Here is a 25,731-nt window from a genome sequence, read left to right as displayed (position 1 = left end):
GTGTACGCATAATTACACACGCCATGGCGAGCTGCCAGTACCGTCAGCTCAGATCTCATTAGGGAAACTCCTCTTTCACCTCCATTTCTTCATCCTTATCTTGGTGGGGAAGGGAATTAGGTTACACCTTGTTACTTTTCAGCAACTGTTTTGGGCATGATCTTCGCAAGTTATGGAGTGAATAAATAAATGATGAAGTGGAGGATGTTTTTTTTCATATCTGAAATGGCTTGAATTATATCATCTCAAGCCAAAAGGTCAGGATGCCATAAAGCTGCCCTGAGGTTGGCGCAATTTAACAGGAATGACCCCACTGATAGTGGACCACCCAGTGGATAACCTCAGCAACAAGGGGGGTGTGGTAATGAGGCTGCAGCTCTGAAGCGGCTAATGACTGCTCCTGCACCACACTGTGGAGGTTCCCCACGCACCACAGAGCGATTGCAGGGCTGACTCCGGGGCTCCACCCTGTCCTTGGTACCCGCCGCTGCTGGGACCTGCGCTGTGCAACATCCCTGAAAAACAGACTGCAGCGAATTTATTCAAAGCCGTCTGCAAAGCTTCGCATTTTGGGAAGACAAAGAGAGGACTGAGGAGGCAAAGATGTGCATAAACAAAAAGCACACATGTTTATGTGTAAACACAGCAACACTTGTACACATGGACCGAGGTGGAGAGAATAAAGAGCTCAAAGTCAAGTCTCGGCATACGCACAAAGAAACACTTTCTCCCCACAAACACATCAGAGAGAAGGATGCCCGACGGTCCCTGGAGGGCCCATGTGACTCGGGACAGTAATCCTGTTACGGCATCTTTGATCTCTTCTCCCAAATCCTAATTTCAAACAAACACTGTCGAAATGTTTAGTGTTTCTGAGCAGATCGTGCAATCCAAAGAACGGCACAGAGTGAGGATAAAAAAAGTTTCAAGAAAAGCAAGATGATTGAGAAAAATGAGAAGAAGAGGGAAGAAGTAAAGGAAAAAATGGATTAGGGTCTTGATGAACAGAAGCAGTACAATAATGCTGGTGGAGGGCTACAGGGGGGCATGTGGCAGTTAGAAAGAACTCAGAAACCCTCAGGAAAAATAACTAACAGCCTGCCCACCTCTGTGACCAGCACATACATCACAGAGAAACAACGGAAAAAAACCCCAAAAACATTTATTCTGGAAAGCTTCAAAGATGGGAGCGTTATTTATTTATTTTTTGTCCTGAGCATGAGGTGAGTTTTAATGAGAGGCACCAGACAAAATAAACATGAATAAACATGAATAATAAAACACATCTCAACCAACCTGCAGGGGGTGAGATGGGTAGTGGAGCCAGACCTCCCGCAGGTCCTGTGAAGAACAGACAGGAAGAGTCAGACAGAAGAAATGACTGCGTCTCCTGTTGGCGTGAGGGAATTTAAATTGATGAATATAAGTTAGAAGACATTACAAACACAAAAAGAAATATTTCACGTCGAAAATCTCAGAGCACTTATTCATTACATGCTCTTCAGATCCAAACAGCTATTTTCACCCACAAGAAAAATATAGATTTAGTCGACATTTACCTCACACACTTCAGGTGATGTAACGCTTACATTGAATATATATTTAATGGATAAACATGAGCTCTTTCCACTGAAACAAACAGTTAGTTTGGGCTGCACTGGCGCCTTAAGATAACTTCTGATGCGAACTGAACTGAAGTGAATTTATTTGAACCAAACACAATCTCCATGCAGCCTTTTCAGAATATCAATGGAAATGTCAAGAAGTGCAGCCAGTGTGTGAAAACAGCTTCAAAGAGCATTGACAGGGAATCAAAACAAAACAGGGGTCCGAAAGATGCAAAAATGATCCGGGTCCAGTCATAATTCTTCTAATTTGGATTTATATTTCCGAAAAAAAAAAAACAACTCTTGAGACTTGGGAATTTTGCATCCAATGAAACGCTTTATTAAAATTTGGGATTTCACCAAAGCTGATAAAGAAACAGTGGGCGGTACCTGATGAGGCTAGTGGACCCGGCCAATCAGATCAGACTTGAATTTCAGAGCAGGGTTCCCAGGTATAGATTTAAAGAAGCAAACGGCACTCAGTGGGCAGAATCTGTGATTCAAAAGCGATAAAAAAGTAAAACTGCAATGCTGTGGTTTAAGTGGAATAACTGAGACTAGGCATCTCATTTTCTGATCCCGTCAGGTCTCTGTATTCCCCACCTTCTGGGAAGCTGTTAAAGGAAGGGGTTTGCGATGTGGAATTGAGTAGAAGACATGGGTTGTTGGGGTATTTTTGAGGGATGTGCTGTCTCTGAGACAAACGTATTATGTGCAAAATCAACAGGTCTCCTAAACCCTGCCCTGAGGTTACCAAACAAGATTAAACGGTAGAGACAGAGGCTGAAAAGCAAACTGCACAGAGAGAGGAAAAGAAAGATGTGGCTCTGAAGCTGTTGCCAAGGACAACGGCAGCCAGAGGCAGCTTTGGGCCTCAGGTCTAATATTGGGTGAGTCGTGGCGGAGATGGCCTCTGAAGCACAGTATCAGTCAAGTGTTTAAAGAGTTCAAGGAGGTAAACCTTTAAAATGCAGCGTTAGACCATTGTTTTGGGTGTGTGTGTGTGTGTGGGGGGGGGGGTATTTGGAATGTGTGGTCAGCAGCATGGAATGGATGCCTCCTTTTCTCCACCCACCTAGCTCGCACACCCATCACCTTGAGCAGCCAATGTAAAATTCATGACTGATCAATACATTTGAGGAAATGCTTACCGTTGGTTGCTTGTAACTAAGTCGGGGACTGGAGCTGGAAAGCACTAAATAAGTAGCAGGTATTAAGTCAACTCCACGCTCACTTGTAAATACATGAGCTGCTGGCTGTGAAGATCACTTAAAGGATGTCAATAGCACGGGCTAATGGATGACATGTTTTCACAGCAATGCTGCCATCCCACATTTTGCTCTCAAATACACGAGGGTGTTGCATTAAAAACAAAATGTGCACATAAGCAGGCGTGAAATAAAAAGAACAAGATAAGGGGGAAAAAAAACAACAACAACTAAAAGAGAACTGAAGTACATTGAAGTAGCACCGGCTTGTGATCGAGGCTTATGATTAAAATCCATCCACAGGGCGCACGTGATCCGCCCACATGCTGTATATAGACCCGAACAGCTAATGTTTCAATTACAGCCATTCCAAAGACAAGTCAGACAATGATTAAGCCAGCATCGAGTGGGGATTTAAGAATAACAACAGTTTTTTTTGCTCCCTCCTTTCTTTCTCTCCTCCAGAACGGGAAAGGTATAATTACTGGGAGCACAAATCATCATGTGCAGCAGCTGAATCACAGCCATTTGGAGGATATAACTCTGGTGCCACAAACAGGAGGAGGAAAAAAAAAAGGAACAGCAAACATGTTTATTTGGTTGTCAAAAGCCCACGTATAATGAGAGTTGAAATTAAACGCTAAATGAAAGGTAGCTTGGTTGAAATCACCTGGGATCTCTGTTTTAAAGTGGCCTTCCATCAGAGCTACTCTGCCCACGAGGGGTTTAAGACACAAACTCGCATTTGAACATATTTGAGCCTTACAAGCCAACCGTAAATAGTCAACAGCCCTATACCATCCACCCACACACACACTCTGCACCCAACAGCCCCATGGGACTGTAGGCCATCAATGATTGGGGCACAATTCTCTGACAAGGTCCAGTGCTCCCTGACAAATAGGTCTCTTGCTTCAGGCTGCCAATCAATCCATCAAACATGGTAGTGCAGCACCGAGGTCGATATAAAGGTAGCATCGCTGATCAATATCAACATAAAAGCAGCCCAAAAAGGAGGCTTCTTTCAGTCAATGGTCAAGGTGATCTGACAAGTAAGTGGAAAACTTGTGCAGATTATTTGATGAAGTATATAATATTTATAGACAGCTTTTAGAGTTCCTGTACGCATTACAGCTCAGGCGAATGGAAAACGGCCTGGGAATGAGTGAATGCATTCATTCTCTGAGCAATTAGCAGACCAACAACACGGGGAAAAGGGCGTACACGCTCCTTTTCACACACCGGAGGACAAAACGTACAAACTGAACACAAACAAAAATGTTTAAAAAAAAAAAAAAATCGCAGACTGATAGATTTTGTTCGACCACCTTAAAAATAACAATTGTTAACAATTATTCCCATCCAGAGATAGGCTTGTACAGTAGACACTACCTCGAGCTCTCTCCACATTGTGTGTGTTGTGGCAAAGCTCTTATCTTCCCAATAAAACAGTACCGTGAGTTCTACTGTTGATTTTCTTCCATTGGACTTTGCCAAATGTTTACATGATCTCCATCGCTTATTGTTCACCTAGTTCACCCACATATGCACATAAGGGCAAATTAAATTCAATTTAAATAAAAACTGGAAGTTTAGCCTCTCAAATGGTTTTCATTTTATGTTTCTAGTTTCTTCAGAGGCTGAGAGATAAAAGGTTGTTTCAAACAAAGCCTCAGATCTGTGTGGGTTAAGGAATAAGACGCGGCTGTCTGCATCAGTTAAATACCCAGAAACGTATCAATCACGGTTGTACTTTTCCACCGGGAAGCTCTTATCTATTTGCTTTGTTTAAATCCAAGTGACGGCTTTGTCTGTTTGGGCAGCATTCAGTGTATCTGTCTCCAATTAGATGCTTTGCTATGGACTAATATCTGCCCTACCTGCTATTGCATTTTATGTTTGTTTGGGTTCTACTCTGGCTCTGTGTTACATCGCTCCACAGAGAGAGTAACATAGTTAAAATACTGATGGATTAGCTCCTCTGGGTGATGGCTGACTTAACTTCCATGATTCCCATAGTTAGATAGCATGCTTATTAATAAAAGCTGTTGTAACATGCACTTGCATATCTAACCAGTAATGAAAACAGGCCATTACAGTAAAGCACAGTTACAGTTTCTTTTTCTTTTTTTTAACCTATTGATCTATTTATTTTGCCCTGTACACTAGCACTATGTTCACTTAGCTAGCTATCAACTGATAGGCTAAAGACAGCAAGTTATCTAATTCTATGCTAACTTACATTGTAAAGTTTTGTTTCAAAGTTGAAATCAAAACATTTAAGTAGAAGTAAAATATATGATCAATACAAATCGCTTAAATCTTGTATCAATCCAATATAAGTTACGATATGATATTATACAATATGATATGATACTGTCTTGCATATTTCTACACAATGAAATTTAGCTTGGCACCAATCACCACCTTAGCAGTATTGTCAAATAATAAATAAAGCCAGTGCACCATATAAAGCTGCTAAGCATCCCAGAGCATCAGGCTGCTGCATCTGCATGCACCGCCATCTTGTCAGCAGATGGCTGACAACAGACTAATGGGGGATTTTGAAGCTCGACAAAAGTCCATTAGCAACACTGAGCACCATCCGTGGAGCCAAAGGGAACAAATGGGAACAAATCCCTCAACAAAGCCTCCCACCTGAGACATTTGTGAGAATGAGGTTGAGGGAACTGAAAACGCAGGGATATCTAGTCACACAAAACACTAAGACTTTGTGAAATCAAATAATTTTCTTGTGAATCATTAAAGGGGAAGATCGTGTTTTGTTTTGTTTTAAACCTGGACCTTATTTCTGGCATAAAATACATTCATCTACTCACCGATAACAGTTTGGAGAAAGTTGGCGTCCTTCAAAAGATATTCAGATCACTCGAGATCCGCGTATATCCATATAACAGGAGAGAAAAGGGCATTGACAATAAAGCCTCTAAATAAGGCATTATCTGTCTTTATTTCACCAATACTTTAAGACAAATGAATGAATGAACGCGTACTATTGCACTGTTAGCTCAGAGCTGCCGTGTTGTTGTTATCCGGGGCTATCGGGGGGCTTAAGGGAGCTCATTCACTCCGGTAAGGACGTCCATCGTACTCAAAGTAGTCGTCCACGTCGTCAAAATCTGATAAATATCCTGCCATGTTGCACAAAATTAGCAGTAGCAAACTCCGTGTGAAGTTAGCCGACTGTCACAGAGCACGAACTTCCCCTTTAAGTTTTACATGTTAAAAGACATTTTATTTCAATAAGGGTTTATATCTAAAAAAAAAAATAAATAAAAAAATCTCATTTTTGTTTGCCATTTTGAAATACTGCATTAATTACTGACACCAATCGGATTCCATATTTTACCCTGTAGCGACAGAGGTAGGAAGAGAGCTGCAATGCCGTCTTACCAAAAGTCATTGTCTCAGCACCATGGTGACCATCTTGGTTGTCACAGCAACCTTTGCTGAATTTGGTGTTTGAGAGCGTTTGTCTGTGTGGTGTTAATAAAATCCAACAGATTAGCCCATGGGCAGCTAGAGAGATCATTATGATGATTGCTCCTCCTAAAAGAGGCCCTTCCCTCAGGACAGCACAGTGGCATCAACATCTTTTCCCTGCAATATTGCGCTGCAGTTGAGTCCAGGTTGGGAGCAAACGAGCTGCTTCCCCTGAAGATGATGCTTCCTGTATCTCTGCTGATGCATTAATAACCTCCAGAGTAATGTCATTAGCAAATTAGCATCTATTGTCTCCCCCAGGCTTCTGTGTGAAATGAAGCTAGATTCCATCTTAGGCAAGACCCCTGTTGTTTGGATACTGGTGCCAGTAAAGGTGAACAACAAGGGAATGAAAATAACTGTTTTGTTCCAGCTATGAATGCCATACCAATTAGGGAATAGCAGAGGCAGTGAAAGAAAAACTGGGGACGTTTTCTTTTGTCTGACTAGGTCTTGAGGTGGAAATTACATGCATGCTTTGTTTTAGGTAGTCAGATTTGAATTTCTGCTCGAGAGAGCAAAAGAGAGGCATGAAACAGGGTCCTTTTGTGCAGGTGGAGGGGTGAGGATCCGACCAGCCATGTGTGAATGGAATACCATCGGCAGCAAATGGGAACAGCACAACCTTCCACGGTGTGATATCGAAAAATGTAGAATGCTTCAGTTTTTCACCACATCTCATTAGTTTAGTAATGTGCTGTGTAAAGACCTATTCTGACATGTTAAACCAGAAATATAGACGAATCCAAAGGATCAGCAGATCTCCCCCTCTGCCTGTCCATCTTTGGCCCGTCGCACAGCTCCCCACCCGCAGCGCCATCATCCCAAACGGCTTGGTGTTTGGCTTTCTGCTCTTTGTCCATCTGTCTCCTCTCAGTTTTGTACGACAGAGCAGCCATCAGAGGGGATTCAGCAGGGTGGTGACAAACCATACTATTTCAATCTCCCATCTGAATGTCAGAAAACTTTCAAAGGGAAGCTGAAAATCACAACTTCTCTTCTGAATTTCTGCCATGTGCAAACAAGTGGGACTCACCGTTTGTGGACTGCAATGCAACATGCATCGCTTTCTCATTTTCAAAATTCCCATAGCCATGGGCAACAACGGCCCATATACTCCACAGCACTGGATTTGAAAATGCTGGGTTCGACACAATGGAACTGTAACCAGTGTGCAAAAAATCTTTAAAAAGCCTCCTTCTGAGCTTCTCATTGGCTCTTTGTTAAATCCAGAACAGAATTTAATAACCGTTAGCCCCGTTAATAACCGAGCTCTCTCTCAGCTCCATATTTCACTGACAGAGCACTTTCTTCTCAGACTTCAACTTCAATTTTATCAACCTTTAATTTTTCCAACACAGGTGCAACCCCAAGTGCTCTGCCAGCTGCCAGTTTGGGTCAGGAGGTAAAAACTTTAAGATCAAGAAAAATGACATCAAAGCTTATAGAAAGGGCCCTGTGCCATCCTTTTAGTTTGCGTCTTTAGTTTTTGTTTGTATCTTGGGCCTGTCCTTTCACCCTAACAAGCCGAGGCAGATGGCCACCCTTGCTGAGTTTGATTCTGCTGGAGGTCTTTTCCTTTGTAAAGGGAGTTCGTCCTTCCCTAGTGTTGACCGTTTCCCCATACATGTTCAGGACAGGGGGCTGAACCTGTGAGTGAGTTGGTCCAGTAACGTACCGACGACCTGCTTGCGTGATTCTCATCCAATAGCAGCCGGGGTAGGCTCCAAAGACCCTGAATTGGATAAAGACGGTATAGAAAAGGGAAAAAGAAATGGGGCTGCACCGTGTCGGCACAGGGTGGTGGCATAGTTCATCTTGCTCCTGGCTGTAACCCAGCAGAAAACGTAGTTGTCCCAACCATTTCAAAGAAAAAAGAAGGTGACATCCACAGGAGGAAAATGGAGAGAGCTCTTTTTCATGACTAACTTTAATCATTGGAAATATCGGGGATATCGTTCTGATCTAGGAAGACAGCAGCCACTCGCTGCGTTTACTGTTGGTCAGCTCAGACCGTACAAAGCCTGTTAGTCACGCTATCTTAATCTTTGCAAAGTTAAACAAGATTTTTAAAGTTGTTTTTCTTTTTCATTTCCCCTAATGTGCATCAAAAGTCTATCTTTATTCTATCCTTCAAAACAGCTTTGCATTCTGCGCAGTTTCCTTGTTGCTATTGCTAAATGTTGTCTTTAAGGTTTAAGAGAAAAGGGATTTCAGAACGGATTCTGAGATCTTGCTGATTACTGAAGTGTTCTATGATCCAGTTCCAGTCCAGTCTTGTCTGCATCTCTTGAGTTTCCCTACTCCCCATTAATCTTACATCTTAAGGTAAGAGTTCTTTTTAAAGTTATGATTTTTATTCATAACACCAAATCATCAAAATATTTAATATATTTAAGTATTCTGCACCTCTTGTCTAACTTATTGTCTAATTTGGTCGTTTTCTTCAACATGAGGGATAAATCTGGAATTTACATCACGATAAGACAACTTTACTCTGAACTACTGTCTCACTTAGTGAGAATAGTGATGCCAAACTTCTATCCTGACCTTATCTTTTGTGGCAAAACTGTTGGTTTTCTTTCTTATCGTGAAAGATTTGTCTCTTTGAAGCTTTTCCGTCCACATCTGTTCAAAAGACCCCCCAAAAAAATACTCTTTGGAATGGAATCTCTTTTCATAGAAAGTCAGACCTTCACAATACAACAACTCAATAGCTCTTCTTGTGTACTTCTATTGCCACAGGGCGACAGAAAAAAAACGGAGCAAGGATTTCAGCTTCCCACGCAGAAACAGCACTCCCTACACACAGGCTGGCCACACAGTAAATTGCAGGTAATTTGGCCAAGCACAAAGAGACAACTCAAGGCTAAATGTGCTGACAGATACAGAGGAAAAAATCTCTGAACCTTGTCGAAAGTATCGTAAACTACAGAGACGAGTACGCCTGATTCCATGATGCTGCCAAATGTATAACAATTATTCTTTGCACATCATATTTAATACACTTAATGGTAATCAGTTATCTGAGGGTGTTTTGACTGATTCATTCCCGATGCCTTCTATTGGTTTCTCAATGACAACTGATTTTGGATCAAACATGTCTGATAGATGTCAGTGTGGCGCACAGTGTGCGGGAGTCACTAAGTGAATCTCAGACAAACAACTTCAATCGCCAATTAGAGCCATGCCTGCTGGTACATCTTAGACGAGCTGCAAGTCATTTAATTGATTCATAACATTTCTTGCCAAGATGAATGCAAATACGGACTCGTTCGTCAATTATTCCCGCCTGCTGATCTCACACACACAAATGCACGCGAACAATAGTAGGTGTCCCACTCAAGTCTGGCAAAGGATAATGTTCCACACCTCTAGTTGTTTTTTTTTCTAAAAGAAACCAGCCATGCTCAGCCTTCATCCTGATCTTTGTTTCTCTCTGTCTCATTGTTTCCTCTTTGTATATTTAGTCAAAGTACTGCAGAAAAAAAAAGAAAGACTTAGTGAGATCTCAGGCTCTGGAGCTGGCGAAGCCTCACGGTGGTGCGATGCGGGGCGTGTTGCCAAAACATGCAGTGTGTGGGTTTGAGTGAATAAAAGAGACGGAAACATCTTCCACAGATCGAAATGTAGAAAATCTCAGCTGAAAGAGAAAAACACACATGCTCCTGCAAATCCTGTGCATGAAAGTCCAACAAAGGGCAAAAACCAAATCAGAGCTGAGATGCGATCTTTGTTTTTTTCTACATACCTCAGTGTTAAAAAGCAGTCTTCCAAAGAGCTGCCGGGACTCCTCCAAGCCTCCTTCCAAATACACAGCCCCTGGAAAAAAAAGAAGAAAAAAAAAAGAAACTCAGGATGGATGAAGAATAAGTCAATACAATTATTTCTCCGATGGCGTGCACAGAAAGTGTAACGTGCTCTCAGAATCCAACGCATCCTAACAATGTTTTAAAGTTACCGTGAAGGCCTGACAGGTTCCAACAAAGCAACACCGGTAAAACATTTCTAGCAATTCTGAGGCAATTTCTGACTTCTCTCCTAATGGAAAACTTCAAATTAATTGAACTCGGCAATGAGTTATAATTGCTTTATTAAAAGTAGGAGTGCATTTTTATTGCTTTATGATGGGGAAATGACCTTAGGGTTTCTGTGCAGATCCACCTCCTCTTCTGTTAGGAGCAGGAGGAGGCGGCAGAGGCTAATGCGTCAGCGAAGAGGCGCGCATAAGGTCGTATAAACCTCATGCATGGGTTAGGAGTGGCACACCGACTCTGCGTCACATGCTTAGCTACTTTGTTGACCAATTACAGACTTTGTTCATGACTTCTCGTGCTTTGGAAGGTAGGATTTCAAACACAGGGTCGGCCCCTCGTCCCTTTGCTGGTACATGAGCCGCCCAGAAGTGATGACTTTAGTGATTTAAAAGCACAATGATCTGTCGGAGTGATCGTCAGTCATTGTTGATAAATGTGCCACAGAGCTAAAATGATAACAAACCGCAATCATTTGATGGTTAACGTACAGTCTGGGATGAAACATATTCATCAGTCATCGACTTTAGCTGTCCTTTTAATGCCGATTCATGGGTCAGATCACGCCGATGCAGACTCAGCCTGGTTGGTCCAGCATGTAAAGGGTGCAGACTGACATACAGTGCAGTTGGGTTTAAAATGTTTCTCCAGTCAATGTTTCTGTTCACCCAAGATAGAGAAAGCAACTAAGTACGACCATGAAGGGAAACGATGGATGAAATTCCACCAGATCAGGCTGGAAAAGGTTCCATACGCCCGCTCGAGTCAACAGAATAGCACAACATTCCAGAGAAAAGCAGAGTTTAAATGAAATGTATTCACCAACTTATTTTTGACCTGACCAACATGAGGCTGAGTGCTGAGTTTAATTTACGGTAGCCTTGAAAATATCTTAAAAGAACATTATAGACAACTTTAATATTATACAGCAAGAACAAACAGATGTGTCTGCCTTGAATTATTAACATTTACGTTGTAAAAACTGTCGTCAGTGCTGACAGTGGCAGTTAACTTATGTAATTCTGCATGCACAGAGAAAATCATGCTGATGATCTTATTTCAGCACATCGTACCTGCACAAATATTCACAGCCACGGTATGCAGTGTTCATAAATTAATTAGAATTCTCCAAATCCCTGCTGATTTTTATTTGGCCCTCGCTTTCCCTTTCGGACCAGTACGTTTGGCTGCTGTGTGAATTAAATGCAAACTAATGAAAGAGCTGAATGTCAACGCCTGCGTCACTCACCTACACACTCGGACACGACTTATCTGTGCAGATGTTCGCTGAACTGAACGTGAATTTCAGGGAGGGGGAAAAAATGATATTTTACACACAATGTGCGTACACTAACATGAGTACACAAAAGAAACAGAACAAAGGGAGACATCTGATAGAGGAGAGCTGCGATCCCGGTAAGCAAAGAACAAGCATTCCAAATTTCCTCTGTATGGGAATGATATGCAGCCTCTCCAGCTCCCTCTGATGCAGGCAGCTTCTTTTCACAAGTCAACTCTCCTTGTGTGCCTTTTGTTATTGGGCTCTTCTTCCGTTTCTGCTAAAATCAGTGGAACTATCATGGTGCCTTAAAGCTGCATCCAACGTCTAAACCATCACACTTAGGGTGGCTCATTCAATTTAGAAAGCAATAACCACCTGGCAAATTGGGTATACAATCGTGCGGTGGTTTTTATTATGAGCATAAATGAGCCGGTGGAAATGGGGCGCGGTGCGGTCGCAAGTCTAAATGCGCAAACTGCTTTCATGGATGACATCAAAAACATATGAGGGATTCATCATCTGAGTAGGGGAAACTGCTTTCAGATGGCTAACAGGCCATTTACAAACACACACACACACACACACACACACACACACACACACGCCGTATGGGTGCAGCCCACATAACCAAAACCATAAAGAAATACAAACAAACCACCTCGCACAAAGAAAAACACAAATGCTCTCCCACTCTCTGCCTTTTATGCCATTTACTTCTAAACAGAATGGAAAATTACTAACAGCCATTGCCCAGATGTTCAGAAAATGTGACTAAGCCTGACAGCTTCGTCTCACCCAGCAGTCACTTTATTAGAATAAAAATTCAGTAGAGCAGTAAAATACTGAATGCAGCTTGTCAATTTCGGGAGGCTCTGCAGCTATTAGCCAAAAGGTAATTTCCTGCAGTACTTGTGCCCATGCAACGTCCCAGCACAACAAGCCTGTAAATCAGAAGGCAGAAATCTTCAGCCTTCTTTCAGTCCACAAACATAGAAACATAGAAAGCCACTAAACGCCTTACAGATGAGCATCACAAGCAAAACCTTCTACAAACTCGACGTGACCGGCCGAGCGTCTCCCCGAGGCCGACCACAAAGGGTTCGAGAGGCGAGAGCGGTTCTTCACAGGATGTTTTCCACGAAGCATCAGCAGTGAGATTTGTGGTTTTAACATAATGTGGACATCAGTTCTAAACACTGCTACGCAGCAGATGTTTCCTCTGGAGACCAGCTGTGGGAGGGTAAGAACTCCGTCCGACAACTAAGTTCTAAATGTCTTTCAACTATGACTTAAAAGCATTCATGTGTGTGAGCACTGAGGGTAGGATGGAATGGGTGGGGCTGGGAGGCAGATTCCTTCATGTTCTGATGACGAGGCAGATTTGGAAAGTTCACCAAACGGAGGCCTCAAACTTGTTCAAATTCAAAGTTTTCTTATTAGATTTTCAGAACTTCTCCCAAGAGGAAGGAGAACGTGGTGGTAAGCAGTGAAAAACCAGGAGAGGCTCCAGGGATTTCAATGGGTATGAAAAAATCTAAAAGCAACACCTTTGGTGTCAATCAAAGGGCCTGTGGATGAAGAAACCAAGATGAAGACTAGTGAGAACACTCCTGATAAGGAGGCTGTCTGTGCAAAAAGTCTAGCCCAAAGCAATCCAATCAAACACACAAGTTGCTGCAATCATTAAAGGGAGATCCGTGCTGCTTGGTCCACCCCATCAGCCTGCAAAGTTGTAGCTGACGCTCTGAATACACGCAATCCACAAAGATTGCCAACTCAACTGGCAATTATAGCATATACCAGCTTCTCTCCACAGCTCATCTTGCAGTAACATCATGCCCTGGCCAAATCACTCTGCAGTCTCAGAGCTCCAGCATTTATTCGGGCCACAGAGCTGTTAGGCCCGCTCCAGACAAACCAGAACAAAAAGGCAGAGATAAACTGAGATAAATATACATGAATAATTACACTGAGAGTGCATAAAGGGCACAGTGACCCCCCAATGCCCACCAAACCTGATGTAAAACAGGAGCCCAACAGCACTTCAGTGAAAATGAAATCATTTCGTTCCTTTATCAAAAGAACCTAAAACAAAACTGCTCCTGTGTATAACCGTCTCTCATTTCTTTAGATTCGACTTTAAAGCAGCCAGAGCTTCTTGTAATCTTTTTAAGGGAATTTGAGAAGTAGCTCTCCAGCCTTTCTGAAGGTCTTTTTAGGTTTTCTTTGGACATTGGCTGCTGTTTCACTCATTTTCTGTCCAATCCTCGAATTTTTGACCATTTTTTGAGGAATCTGCTTTTTCTCATGCGTTTGTTAAAGTCACTTAACACATACCTTTGAATCATTCAAGCATGCAAGTAGACAACCAATTTCAAATTGGATCTTTAGGCACTTTGTTCCCAGCAGCCTGTCACAAAGACGCATCATTTGTTCCCATTTCTTTAGTTTCATCTATGAAAAACAGCAAAGATAACACAGTCTGACAGACAGAAAACAGGATTTCTGCATCAACAAGGTGATTCCCAAAGAGCTGTTAGCTGAAAACTTGGCATATCTCAGCATGGTGTGCAGTGTGTCCTTAAAACATTTGAGGAAACTGGACAAGAGGAGGACAAAAGAAGAAGTGTCAGGCCTAAAGAACTATCTCCAGCAGATGAACAGGATCTGAAAGTGATGTCCTTAAGAAAGAGGAAAACATCCAGCAAAGACCTGACACAGGAGCTGAGAGATGCATCTGGACCTTCAGCTGATCCATCTGCTGTTGGCCCAAGCCTCATCAGAAATGGGCTCCATGGAAGGGTGGCTGTCAAGAAGCCGTTCTTAAGGAAGGGAAACAGGGAGAAAAGGCTGAGCTGTGCCAAAGGACACAAGAAGTGGACTGAAAATCAGTGGCAGCAGGTCTGATGGAGGGATGAATCCTCCCCAGAGCCCGGAGCTCAACATTACTGAAGCAGTGTGGGGTCATGTTGGCAGAGAACGGAACAAAAGGCAGCCCACATCCAAAGAAGAGCTTTGGGATGTCCTTCAAGAAGCCTGGAGAACTATTCCTGAAGATTACTTAAATAAATGACAGAAATCTTCCCTAAGAGGGTTCAGGCTGTGTTTGAGAATAAAAGAGCTCAGACCAAATATTCACTTTCAATGCAACCATTTCCTGGAGTTCCTATCAGTATATAAAGAAAGATAGACACTTACTGTACTGTATATAAAATACCCATGTTCTGCATCAATAAATGAATATCTTAAATGTTTTATTTCAGTGGGGCAGGATTGGTTGAAAGTTACTTTCCTATTTTTAAAATGAACTAAAAAAAATCCCCACACAGCCCAGAAGAAATTTCACCCTGGAAATTGGACAACGAGCAGTCAGAAGACAGAGCAGAAACAGTAACCAGGTTTTCATCCCACACTGTTCAGAGGGTATCAGTCATGGCCACAGAAGGCCAGACTCTAATGAATCTCCACATCTGTCACGAGTCCAAGTTGGACGACCATGCCAACTATACAGTGTTATGTTTAGGAATAGAATTCCAATGTCTGTAGGCTTTCAGTGACCAATAAAAACCCAGAGTCAGGGGCATATGAAACACCAGCGGCTGACAGTCACATTAATAACTTAGAATGAATTATTCAAAAACGCTCAGGCTCTAATCCATCAAATAATATATTAAGCTGCTCCCTCTCGGCTCGATGGGGGCTGAAGTAGCAGACGGACACAGAAACAAACCCATTAGAGAAAAAGAAATAAACAAAACCAGAACATGGAAATAAAATTTGCACCACGGCAGCTGGAGAACAATCTAATATCAGATATCTTATTCTTCAAAATGAGGAGCAAGGATTGAGAAGGAGAAACAAAACAAAAAAAAAGACCAACTCCCTCACTGCTACCGCTGCAGCAATTAACAAAGGGAGCACTACTTTTTGAATGAATACACCAGGTGCATTGTGTATGAATCTGATATTCAGCAAGTCGGAGATAATCCTTTCTCTGCATTCTTTTAATACGGAAGAGCTTAGAGAGAGGTCTCACAAAGGTTCACCATCTGTATCCCCCATGGCTGCTGGCAGCATATTATCCACAGATCAACTGTACAAGGAAATTAGGGCCATAAAAACAGAGTGGGGACTCTTTTCTTCTTCTCAATTCTTTTCAAACACTTCAGTAGGAAGGAAGCGACGTCTCTTATCAGTGAGGAGGACCTGAGAGGGAAACGGGAGGGCAACAGGCAAGCAGACTTTCTATGAAAACGCAGCCGAAGGAAGAGGTTTCTAAAGAGGAAGAGGTAACGTGGGCAGTAAAAGTACAGAAGACGAGGGTGAGAAAGAGAGAAAGAGAAGAGAGGAGGGGGTGGTACAGAATAGGAGGCGCACAGGCCAAAAGAGCCCAAATGAGAATGGCCCACTCCGACAGAAGTTAATGACAGGGGATCAAAAAAGCAAGATTTCTATTCAACACTTTGAATTATTCAGGGTTGCAGGGCACCCATTTGCATTGCAGATGCCTCCGCTTTCCATTCCTCTGCAGCTCTCCCTCCATTCCTCTCTGTGGCTCTCTCCCCGTCTTTCTTTCTCTCACTGTCTCGAGCAGGAGAATGGCCCTGCCGCAGGGTTGGGAGACAGAAGCGTTCTCCACGGAGAGAAAGCCTTGCCCATGCAAAGCAGGAGATTATCTGCCATTTTCAACACAGCCCAGGTTCAATGGTCACTGTGGCCGAGAAACAAATAAAACAAAAGGTCAGAAAACATGTATTGTAAGCCGTTAAAGCTATCCGCCAGGGTTTTGGAAATATTATGAGCGTCTCATATTCCATCGTAGCTTTGAAAAGGTCTGAGGAAAGAGGTCCATTTGAAGTCTATGCTTGTGCACGCTGTTAAAAAGGGGGGGAAAAAATATCAAAAGCAATGATGCCAACTTCACAAAACAAGACAGCGACACATATGTAAGTGCAAGTCTGTCAAAGTGGCACCTGCTGCTTTAGAGAAAGTGGTGGTGTGACGTCTCTGTCAGATGAAATGTCAGGCGCGGAGACGAAATGACAGCGTCTGTGTGCCCCTCGTAGCATCCACGCGCAGACGATCCCACTTCGTCTCACGAGGAGACAACACACCGTTTGGTGAGACAGTTGGAGGGCACGTGGGTGAAGATGGGAAGAGATGACAGAGACAGCGTGACTCATCATAAGCGCGGCGCGGCTTCTGATTGCGGGAGAGAGGTGGCTAGGAGTAGAGAGACGTGCAGGAAGGGACATAAAGAGTACGCCGGAGACAGACTGACAACAAGGTCTTTAAAGAGGCGTTTGAGCGAAGAAAAAAAAAGATGACAAAAGGATCGGTGAGGGAAGAGAAGTAACATCAGACGCCGCTCACAATACAAGTTACTTGGAGTGTCTTGAATTTGTGCAAACGTGTGCATGCTGTGCTTCTCAGCGCATGTGTCTGCGATGAGCAGCAATGAGGGGGGGGGGGGTCTTTTTTTGAGTACAGGAGGTTCGCTCACATGTTCCTCTGGAACAGCAACCCTCCTCACTCATCACTTTTATTGAAATAACATTTTAAGGAGTAATTAAAGCTCATGAATTCTGTTTGAAGCCATTTAAAGCATATGTCAAATAAAAACGATCTCAAACTATTGGCTCTTTTTGTATAAAATTGGGGAAATTATCAATGAGAAATGTAGGTGTAACACATAACTTACTCTAAAGATAAATTCTCTTTATGTTTTGATTTCTAAACTTCACAGCTATTTTGTACTTAAGAACTCTAATCTACAAACTGGAGCCGTATCAGAAGAATGTGATTAAAATGCCTTTTTATTCCACCACGTACAGAACACAATATCATCAAAAGATTCAGAGAATTTGTTGGCATACCAACATCTAAAATACAACAAAGAAGACCCAGGACTGCTGAGCAGCTAGAATCCTCTATCAGACAAGAATGGGTCAACATTCCTCTCGCTCAGGTCCAGCAGCTGGTCTCCTCAGCTCCAGATGTTTACAGACTGATGTTAAAAGAGGAGGGGATGCTACAGAGTGGGAAGGGAAACGTGGACCTGTCCCATCTTTTATGAGACACGTTGCTGCCACTCAGTTCAAGATGAGCGCATATTCTTTTTTCTAATCCATTTTCAATTATTTACTGTGACAGCAGGTTGTTGTCGCTTGTTAAGATGTGTTTGAACTGTATGAACAAAAATGCATTCATTTAGTCATTATTTAGCTCAAATTTCAGACCGAAGACAAGAGAGCAGAAAGAGAGAAAGAGACGGGGAGGCGGCGTTGCGGCCCTGCTGCTTCGTGCTTGGATGTGTGCAGAAATGAGGCGGTGACAGCCACAGGACAGAATAGATTATGACTTTGTCTCTGCCGATAATGAACCCGTTACGAGTACGGGGGCCCCCGGGCCGACAGGGGGCCGTGGTGCCAGTCAGCACTTTCCCCTGCCGCTCCTCGTGCACTGCTGCTTTTGGTGAAGGGAGGGGGAAAAGCAGGCACAAAGATGATCTCTTTAAAGCCACCCACTTTCTGTATCTAGCATCAGCGGAGCTCAGAGATGGCTGAACTGGTTCAATCAAGATGGAGATAAAATGAGAATGCCAACTCCGCAGCTCTCCAGGAGCGAGGCTTAGCTTAGCGCTGCCCATGTGGTTGGATGAGGAGAGAGAGACCGCCCCCCACCGAGAGATGTGTGTCTGCGCTTGTTTGTGGTTACCAGCACGAGGTTGCAAATCACAGCACAAACTATCAGTGTGAACTGCCAGTGAGGTGAATAGAGGGTGTGTGTTTGGTGGAGGGTAAAGCGGAGCTGTACTCTGGGGGCCGTGTGTCCAGCCAGAGGTCAAACGACATCTCCTGAGATCAATAAAGCTGTGTAATGTTCCCAAAGCCTAATGGGAGATCTACTGTGGCTATTTACACAGCTTAAACCCGAGTTAGACTACAATTTAAAGCATATGAAGCAAGTGAATAAAACATTTATAGATAATAGCGTTTTTAATTAAAAATACCTATGTGCTGTGCTCCAGTAAAACTACAATATAAACCCACACATATTTCTGTGCTGCGATTATAACAGAGACAAATAGCATTCGCTTCTGGTATATGTAAACCTATTCCTGAAAGGAAAGAAAGACAGACAAACTCAAAATGAGTTTGCATTTTTTTTAGGTTCTGCATCATCCCCGCCTCTGTTTTGATCTCGAGGGAACCTTACCGATGAGAGCCTCAAAGCAGTTGGCCATGGCGTGCCGCAAGTCCGACTCCCGACACAGGTCTGGTCCGTGGGCGTAGAGCATAAAGCGATCGAGTTCCAGTTTCTGGAAAAGACAAACACACTCCTATCAGCCCGCCACCACCAACACCTGAGTAATAGCCACCTGAAAAGAGCAATGTCTTCTTCTTCCCATTTGTGGAAAGGTATTGCACATTTTCATGTTTTATTCTCAAGAAACCAGCATTAAAAAGTGGCCCAGGAGAAAAACAGAAATGAGGAAAATGAGAAAGACAGACTGGCCTGGCTGGAAAAGGTTGTACTCCATGGCACTGACAGATGTGCTCATGTGTTGTCCAGCTGCAGCATGAGGCACTAAGCACACGCTCACAGACACGCTGGATAATCCCAAGATGAAATGTGAAATAATGCAGCGAGGACCTTCATTCACTCTGAAAAGTCATCCTTTCAGTGGTCTTCTACTTTTTACAATAACACACATTAGTGCCACAAACACACACGACAGAGAAGAGACACATTACTGAGCTTTTAAGTAGGTATCATTATACGGCATGTTCATATCCTAATTAGTTCAACAGAACAGTCATTTGAGCTAAAACCAGAGCCTTGACGTAGGATCTACGTGTGGATCTAATGTACCGTTTAACACTGCTAACATAGTAGTGCATGGCTTTCAGTTTTAGTTAAATCTATTCATAACTTCTCTTTAATATTTAATTGCTCATGACAGAGAAATGTAAAAAAGAAAAAACAACCTCTTTCAATTCTAAGGTTTTATAATTTAAGATAAAAAAATAAAATAAAAAAAACTCTGATAATTACCAGGTCTTAAGTATAAGTAAAGCAACATTTTATTGTCCTGTGTCATTATTTATTTAAGAAAAACTAAACCAAGACGTAGAAGCAGTGAGTACAAAAAGTCCACTTTACTAGTAATTAAGATGTGTGTGTTAACACAATCCCATGGAGGAAACACATCAGCAATTATCTTAATTAACCATCAATAATCTGGGGAGGGTTATAAGAACATTTTCAAACTATTTGGAGTCCATCATTCTACAGAGAGAAAGGTTATTCACAAGCTGAAAACATTCAAGACAGCTGTCAATCTTCCCAGGAGTGGACGTCCTAGCAAGTTCACCCCAAGGTCAAAAAGCCAAAGAGCTACATCTCAGACTCTCCAGGCCTCAGTTAGAATGTTAAATGTTAAAGTTCATGACATCAAACTTCATAAACTTCTGGAAAGCCTCTTCTCTCTAATAAGAACATGGCAGCACAGCTTAGATTTGCAAAGCTGCATCTGAACAAACCACAAGACTTCTGGAGAAAACCAAACACAGCATTTCAGCACAAGCACCTCATACCAACTGTCAAGCACAGTGGTGGAAATGCTCTACGTGACCATGAGTTAACACGCAGTCTAATCGGGCTGGTTTTCGTTTAGCCGCCTGACAGCTTTACTGGGAATTCAGTTGCATGAATATACACTTCCTTTCTGTTTTACAAAAGATGCAAAAAGAAGGAACTTGAATATGACCAGAGCACTTCAGTCCATAGGAGTCCTGATGGTTATTATCATGCAGAAGTGATTTGATCCCCAACTGCATTATGTGGGTTTGTTTGTCAGGATTGCAGAAGCTGTATTTAATTCAACTTTGTCAGACTAACATATTTACATACATTCTAAAAGTCTGGTTTGGGTTGGACTAACGTAATCATTATTTTTCTTCTAGTGCCATGCCTGCGGAGTCCACCATGAACTCCTCTGGATACCAAAGTATTCTAAAGTCAAATGTGAGGCCATCTGTGGAATGCTGGAAAGAAGAGTGGGCCAAAATTCCTCCACATTTTGTCCTCGATTTTGCTACAGGGTGCAAGATGGCATGTGATACTGTCAGCTAATGTTAAGACCAGATGAATCTTTACAATGTCCGGACTGATAAAACCTCAGGGGAAGAGTCTACCTTCTTTTCACATCATCATTAATGGTATTGTACTGAGTTTGGGATCCACCTGCATGATTACATCATTACGATCGGTGAAATTCTTGAGTCTACCTTAAATACTGGAGTTCATTCCTTTATGTGTAAAGAATTTTTACTAATCAATGAACTGGAGCTTATACAGAAAAAAAGCCAGCTGATTTGGGCCTGTAAAGAGTGCAAGAACAGAGAAGTCTGCATTTAATGTAAATGATTGTTGTGATGTGTGTGACGGCGGGTCGGTCAAACTTTCAGAAAATATTTACTAAGCAAAGTCAAAAGCAGCCCAATTTGACTTTACTGGCAGCCCATTACAGACAAAAAACAGTCAGGGTGCTTTTTAATTATGGCTGATAACTGTTGGTGGTATCCCACCCCCCGTGATTGCACGCACAAGCTAAATCACAATTCATATACACCTCCAACTCAAAGGGAACCCAGTCTGACTTTTAAGCCTTCCGAGTGAAGTGGCGGGTTGTTGCCGTTGCTCGCTGAAGATATTTTTTCAAAGATAATTGCAAGTGTTCTTGAGCACACAGCTTTTGAGCAGCCTGGTAAACAACCTGGCAACGCTGAACACTGTATCACACTCACTTTACCGCGAGCGGCAAATTGAAACAAGCCCAACTCCTCCACGGCACTAATGCAGATTCAGGCGGCTGCATCTTTGTATTCAGCGGGGAGCGACATTAAAGATTGAAGTTTTTAATTGCTTTCTCCACATCACGGGACGATTATTGTTGTGTTCTTTACAAACGTTCCAGTGAGTGTGGCTGGGCTGCACAAGGCTGCCAGCAAGAGTGTGAGAGACAGAAGGAGGGAAACAAGTGGGCCCAGCGATAACAGGAACTGGCGAGTGATTCGGGAAGACCTGTAGATGCCCACAGGGACCCCAGCTGCACCGGCCTAGTCCTCCAAAACAACAACCTTTTAACTCCAATTACAAACCTGAGGGGATTAAAAGAAAAGGTGGGGATGGCGGCAAGACAAAATTATTCTTTCCCCCATGCCGGCTTAGAAAGTAGCTAAGTCATAGCATCAAGATGGAAGACAATAACACAGTCTCTAACATGCTCTCCTCTCAGTTTAGAGACTTCACACCATTTTGACCTGCAGAGGAGGGCTTCGTACACAGAAGAAAGAGGAAAATTTACCTTTGCCAGCATAGCTAAGTGCTGATTCTGAACGATGGCTGTTCTGTAGGTGGCCAGACCCCCCTCCTCTAAACTGGGAAAAAGGTAGTAGAGGTGGACACTGTGGATACAGAAGAGATTTCATTATTAGACAACACATTTTGCCCCCACCACCTCAACTTGTGTTTCAACGGCTCAACAATACCAACATTGAAAACGGCAGATAATACAGTATTGTGTTAAAGTTCTGATTACATTTCCTTCCAAGCAGCCAGACTTTCTTGTAACCTTTAAAGTGGTCTTGAGCAGCAGTTCTCCAGGCTTCCTGAAGGTCTTTCAAAGTTTTTCTTTGGACATTGGCTGCTTTTTCACTTATTTTCAGTCCAGTCCTTGTATCTGACCATTTTCAGAGAAATGTGTTTGTTGTTTATTTGCTAAGCCACTTAACTCTGACCTATGAATTATTCTATTCTATAAGAGGAACACAACTCGAGGGATGAACCAGTGTTGTGTCGACGCATAACAGACAACTTAGCAAAGAAGCAGTTTTAAATTGGATCTTTAGTCACTTTGTTCCCAGCAGCCTGTCACAGAGACACATCATTTGTTCCCATTTCTTTAGCTGCATCTATGAAAAACAGCAAAGATAACACAGTCTGACAGACAGAAAACAGGATTTCTGCAGCAACAAGGTGATTCCCAAAGAGCTGTTAGCTGAAAACTCGGCATATCTCAGCATGGTGTGCAGTGTGCCCTTCAAACATTTGAGGAAACTGGACAAGTGGAGGACAAAAGAAGAAGTGTCAGGCCTAAAGAACTATCTACAGCAGATGAACAGGATCTGAAAGTGATGTCCTTAAGAAAGAGGAAAAAATCCAGCAAAGACCTGACACAGGAGCTGAGAGATGCATCTGGACCTTCAGCTGATCCATCTGCTGTTGGCCCAAGCCTCATCAGAAATGGGCTCCATGGAAGGGTGGCTGTCAGGAAGCCGTTCTTAAGGAAGGGAAACAGGGAGAAAAGGCTGAGCTGTGCCAAAGGACACAAGAAGTGGGCTGAAAATCAGTGGCAGCAGGTCTGATGGAGGGATGAATCCTCCCCAGAGCCCGGACCTCAACATTACTGAAGCAGTGTGGGATCATGTTGGCAGAGAACGGAACAAAAGGCAGCCCACATCCAAAGGAGAGCTTTGGGATGTCCTTCAAGAAGCCTGGAGAACTATTCCTGAAGACTCCTTAAAGAGATGACAGAAAGCTTGTCTAAGAAGGGCCAGGCTATGTGTTGAAGAATAAAGGTGCTCAGACCAAATATTCACTTTCAAGCATGTTAGAAATATACAAACTGTGTTCCCTTATATGATGTATATTTGCATATTTCAAGAAATGGCTTCGATTTTCTTTATTCCTGGAAATACATAAAGAAATGAGTTTTGACCACTTCTCCTGAAACTAAAACAAAACTTGTCAAATTCTTCACGACCAGCTGAATAACCTCCCAAACAGATTTCCAGCCTTTCCAGGTCTGTGTTGGAACCCAGTGATGGCCACAGATGCTTCAGTGGTTCCACAGCTGGGTTCCCAGCGAGCAAGTTCCATTTTCATTACGGTCCAGCGTCTCCATAACCGCAGCGTGTCATTTGATTTCATTGGAATTAAAACAGGTCATTCAATTCAGTCATTTCCAATCAACACAAAGAGAGGAAAGCAGGTGGCATCCATTTCCCAAATTCACAAGAGGTCCACTTGTTAGGAAACTTTGGTATGAAAACAAGACAACTGGAACTATAAAAACATAGAAGATAATTAGGTTTGATAGCCAAAATGTCAGTCACACAAGCCAGTTGACTTCAAATGGTAAAAAAAAAACAGTCTGTTTGTTTATTAATCAATCAGAAGTCAAGTGGGGCGCTAATTTCAGATAAATTTGATTCACAAAGAAAATTGCCTTTAAATATGCATGCATAATGCATATTTGAAAGCATATCAACCCATCTATCTGAACAGCATATCAAAGGATCATTCTGGCTGTTTTCCACAAGTGATTCTTAAATGTTATGGCTCAAAAACAAACAGAAGCTGCTTACTCGCTTCTCTGTCGTTGCATATTTCTACAGATGACATCTTGCCTGCTTTTTTTTTTTTTAAATGGTTTATCTTCGGTAATTATTGCGAAATGAAAACCTTACCTGATCTTAAATCACTCTCTAATGAAATATGTATTTTTTTTTCAGCCTACAGCTGAAATATTGCACTTGGACTTATTTTTTTTACATCATCTGCTGATTTGGTGGGTCGCCTCTGTTCAGCACAAACTCCCTGCCTACGTTGGAGCTATTCAAATGTGCAAAATATTCTTTTGGCTGGACAGCAGAGGCACAGAGAGCCTCCAAGGGCAGCGCGCACTGGAGGTGCACGCTGCAGCTGGTTGAATCTGCTGTACCCATTTAACTGGACAAGAGGCTGATAAATAATTCAGAGGGCAGAGTGTAGCCCAAGCATGTCTCGTCAGGCGCTAACAATCAACGAAAGAAGGCAGAGGAAGAGGGGGAAGAAGGAGGAAAAGTGGCAAAACATGCCCAGAGATATCCAGGGAAACAGAGACTAAGCACCTTCTTTGTAACATGGCTCTTTAAGCCGGGTCTTGTGTACCACAATGTCAGCTTCTATTACGGTTTAATCCTTCCCCTAAATGTTCACTGTTGTGGAAGTGTTAGAACTGAGGGTTACAAATGATGGTGTTGGATAAAAATCTATTCCTTTTTTTCCCCCCACAACCTGCTTGAGAGTCACTTCTGCACTTTGTGGGTGTTTCCATCAAAGCGGTTAAAGGGCCTGAGCATATATTCAACGCGGTTCCTCAGAAGAAACACTTTGCTGTTCCAGAGCGAAGAACAGCTTACATCAGGGGCTGAGGGCCAGTCTCGCATCTGATCTACTTAATTCAAGCGAGAACAACAAAAAGCTGAGCTTCAACATGGTGGTGAAGTTGAAACACCAACCGTAATGCTTTAAACGTACGACCCCTCTCTGCGTTGGGCCTTCAGAAACACATTTCTTTTGCAGTCACAAAAAAATGTGGAACAATCTGAGCTTTGGGCTGTTCTTGGTTTTATTGTTACTGTTGTTGGTCCTTTAGCTTTGCCCTGATTTGGAAACAGCAGATGTCAAAGTTGACAAAGATTTGCTTTGTAAAGGAGTGAAATTAAGAGTTAGAATAATGACGATTGTCCAGTGCAGCTAGGGCTGTCGCGGTGAGGGAATTCCCACCGCGGTGACTCATAGCCGCTCAACAGCGCGGTGTGCGGTGATATCGCATTTTTGTTCATTAGGCTACTTTCCACGACATGTAATGTTAGATGAAAATCGAGCGCATAATCCGTCTTTTTTTCCCAGCGATTCTGACATTTCACTTTGCTTTGCCTGTCATTTACTCGCTCACAGACCAACATAGCAGAGATCAAGCAGCGCATACCCCAGTTCTGCAACATTGTTGCCAGTGCCACATGGCAAATATCAACATTGTTGGAGACCTGCGCACGTTTCGTTTAGTAATGACGGAGAAAAACGAAGCAGATCAGCGCAGCAGTTGAGCTCACGTGTCCGGGATACAGTTTTTTTTAATAACAGACTGCTGCCGACCAACCAACCCAAGCTGAACTTTAACTGTTTCCACGAAGTTGTTAGAACTTATTTCTGGCACGGCACATTTTTTAATTTTTTTTTTTTTTTTTTTTTTAAATAGGCCT

At 42.7% G+C, this 25,731-nt stretch overlaps 1 protein-coding gene across 3 annotated transcripts in view; it reads right to left on the bottom strand.

Moving 5' to 3' along the window:
- drosha (drosha ribonuclease III) overlaps positions 1 to 25,731 on the bottom strand; it is a 108,228-nt gene that overhangs the window by 33,081 nt on the left and 49,416 nt on the right. For all 3 annotated transcript variants that reach the window (XM_075452367.1, XM_075452369.1, XM_075452368.1), the window contains 4 exons: positions 22,008 to 22,107; positions 18,854 to 18,956; positions 10,071 to 10,141; positions 1,297 to 1,341 (listed from right to left, as the gene is read on the bottom strand). In XM_075452367.1, the coding sequence (XP_075308482.1) occupies positions 1,297 to 1,341; positions 10,071 to 10,141; positions 18,854 to 18,956; positions 22,008 to 22,107 (319 nt within the window). The remainder of the gene's footprint in view (positions 1 to 1,296; positions 1,342 to 10,070; positions 10,142 to 18,853; positions 18,957 to 22,007; positions 22,108 to 25,731) is intronic.

Source organism: Odontesthes bonariensis, chromosome 20 (assembly GCF_027942865.1).
Source record: "Odontesthes bonariensis isolate fOdoBon6 chromosome 20, fOdoBon6.hap1, whole genome shotgun sequence".
Classification (NCBI taxonomy): Eukaryota; Metazoa; Chordata; class Actinopteri; order Atheriniformes; family Atherinopsidae; genus Odontesthes; species Odontesthes bonariensis.
The sequence above is the reverse complement of the archived record's forward strand: the minus strand, read 5'-3'. Positions and strand labels throughout refer to the sequence as shown.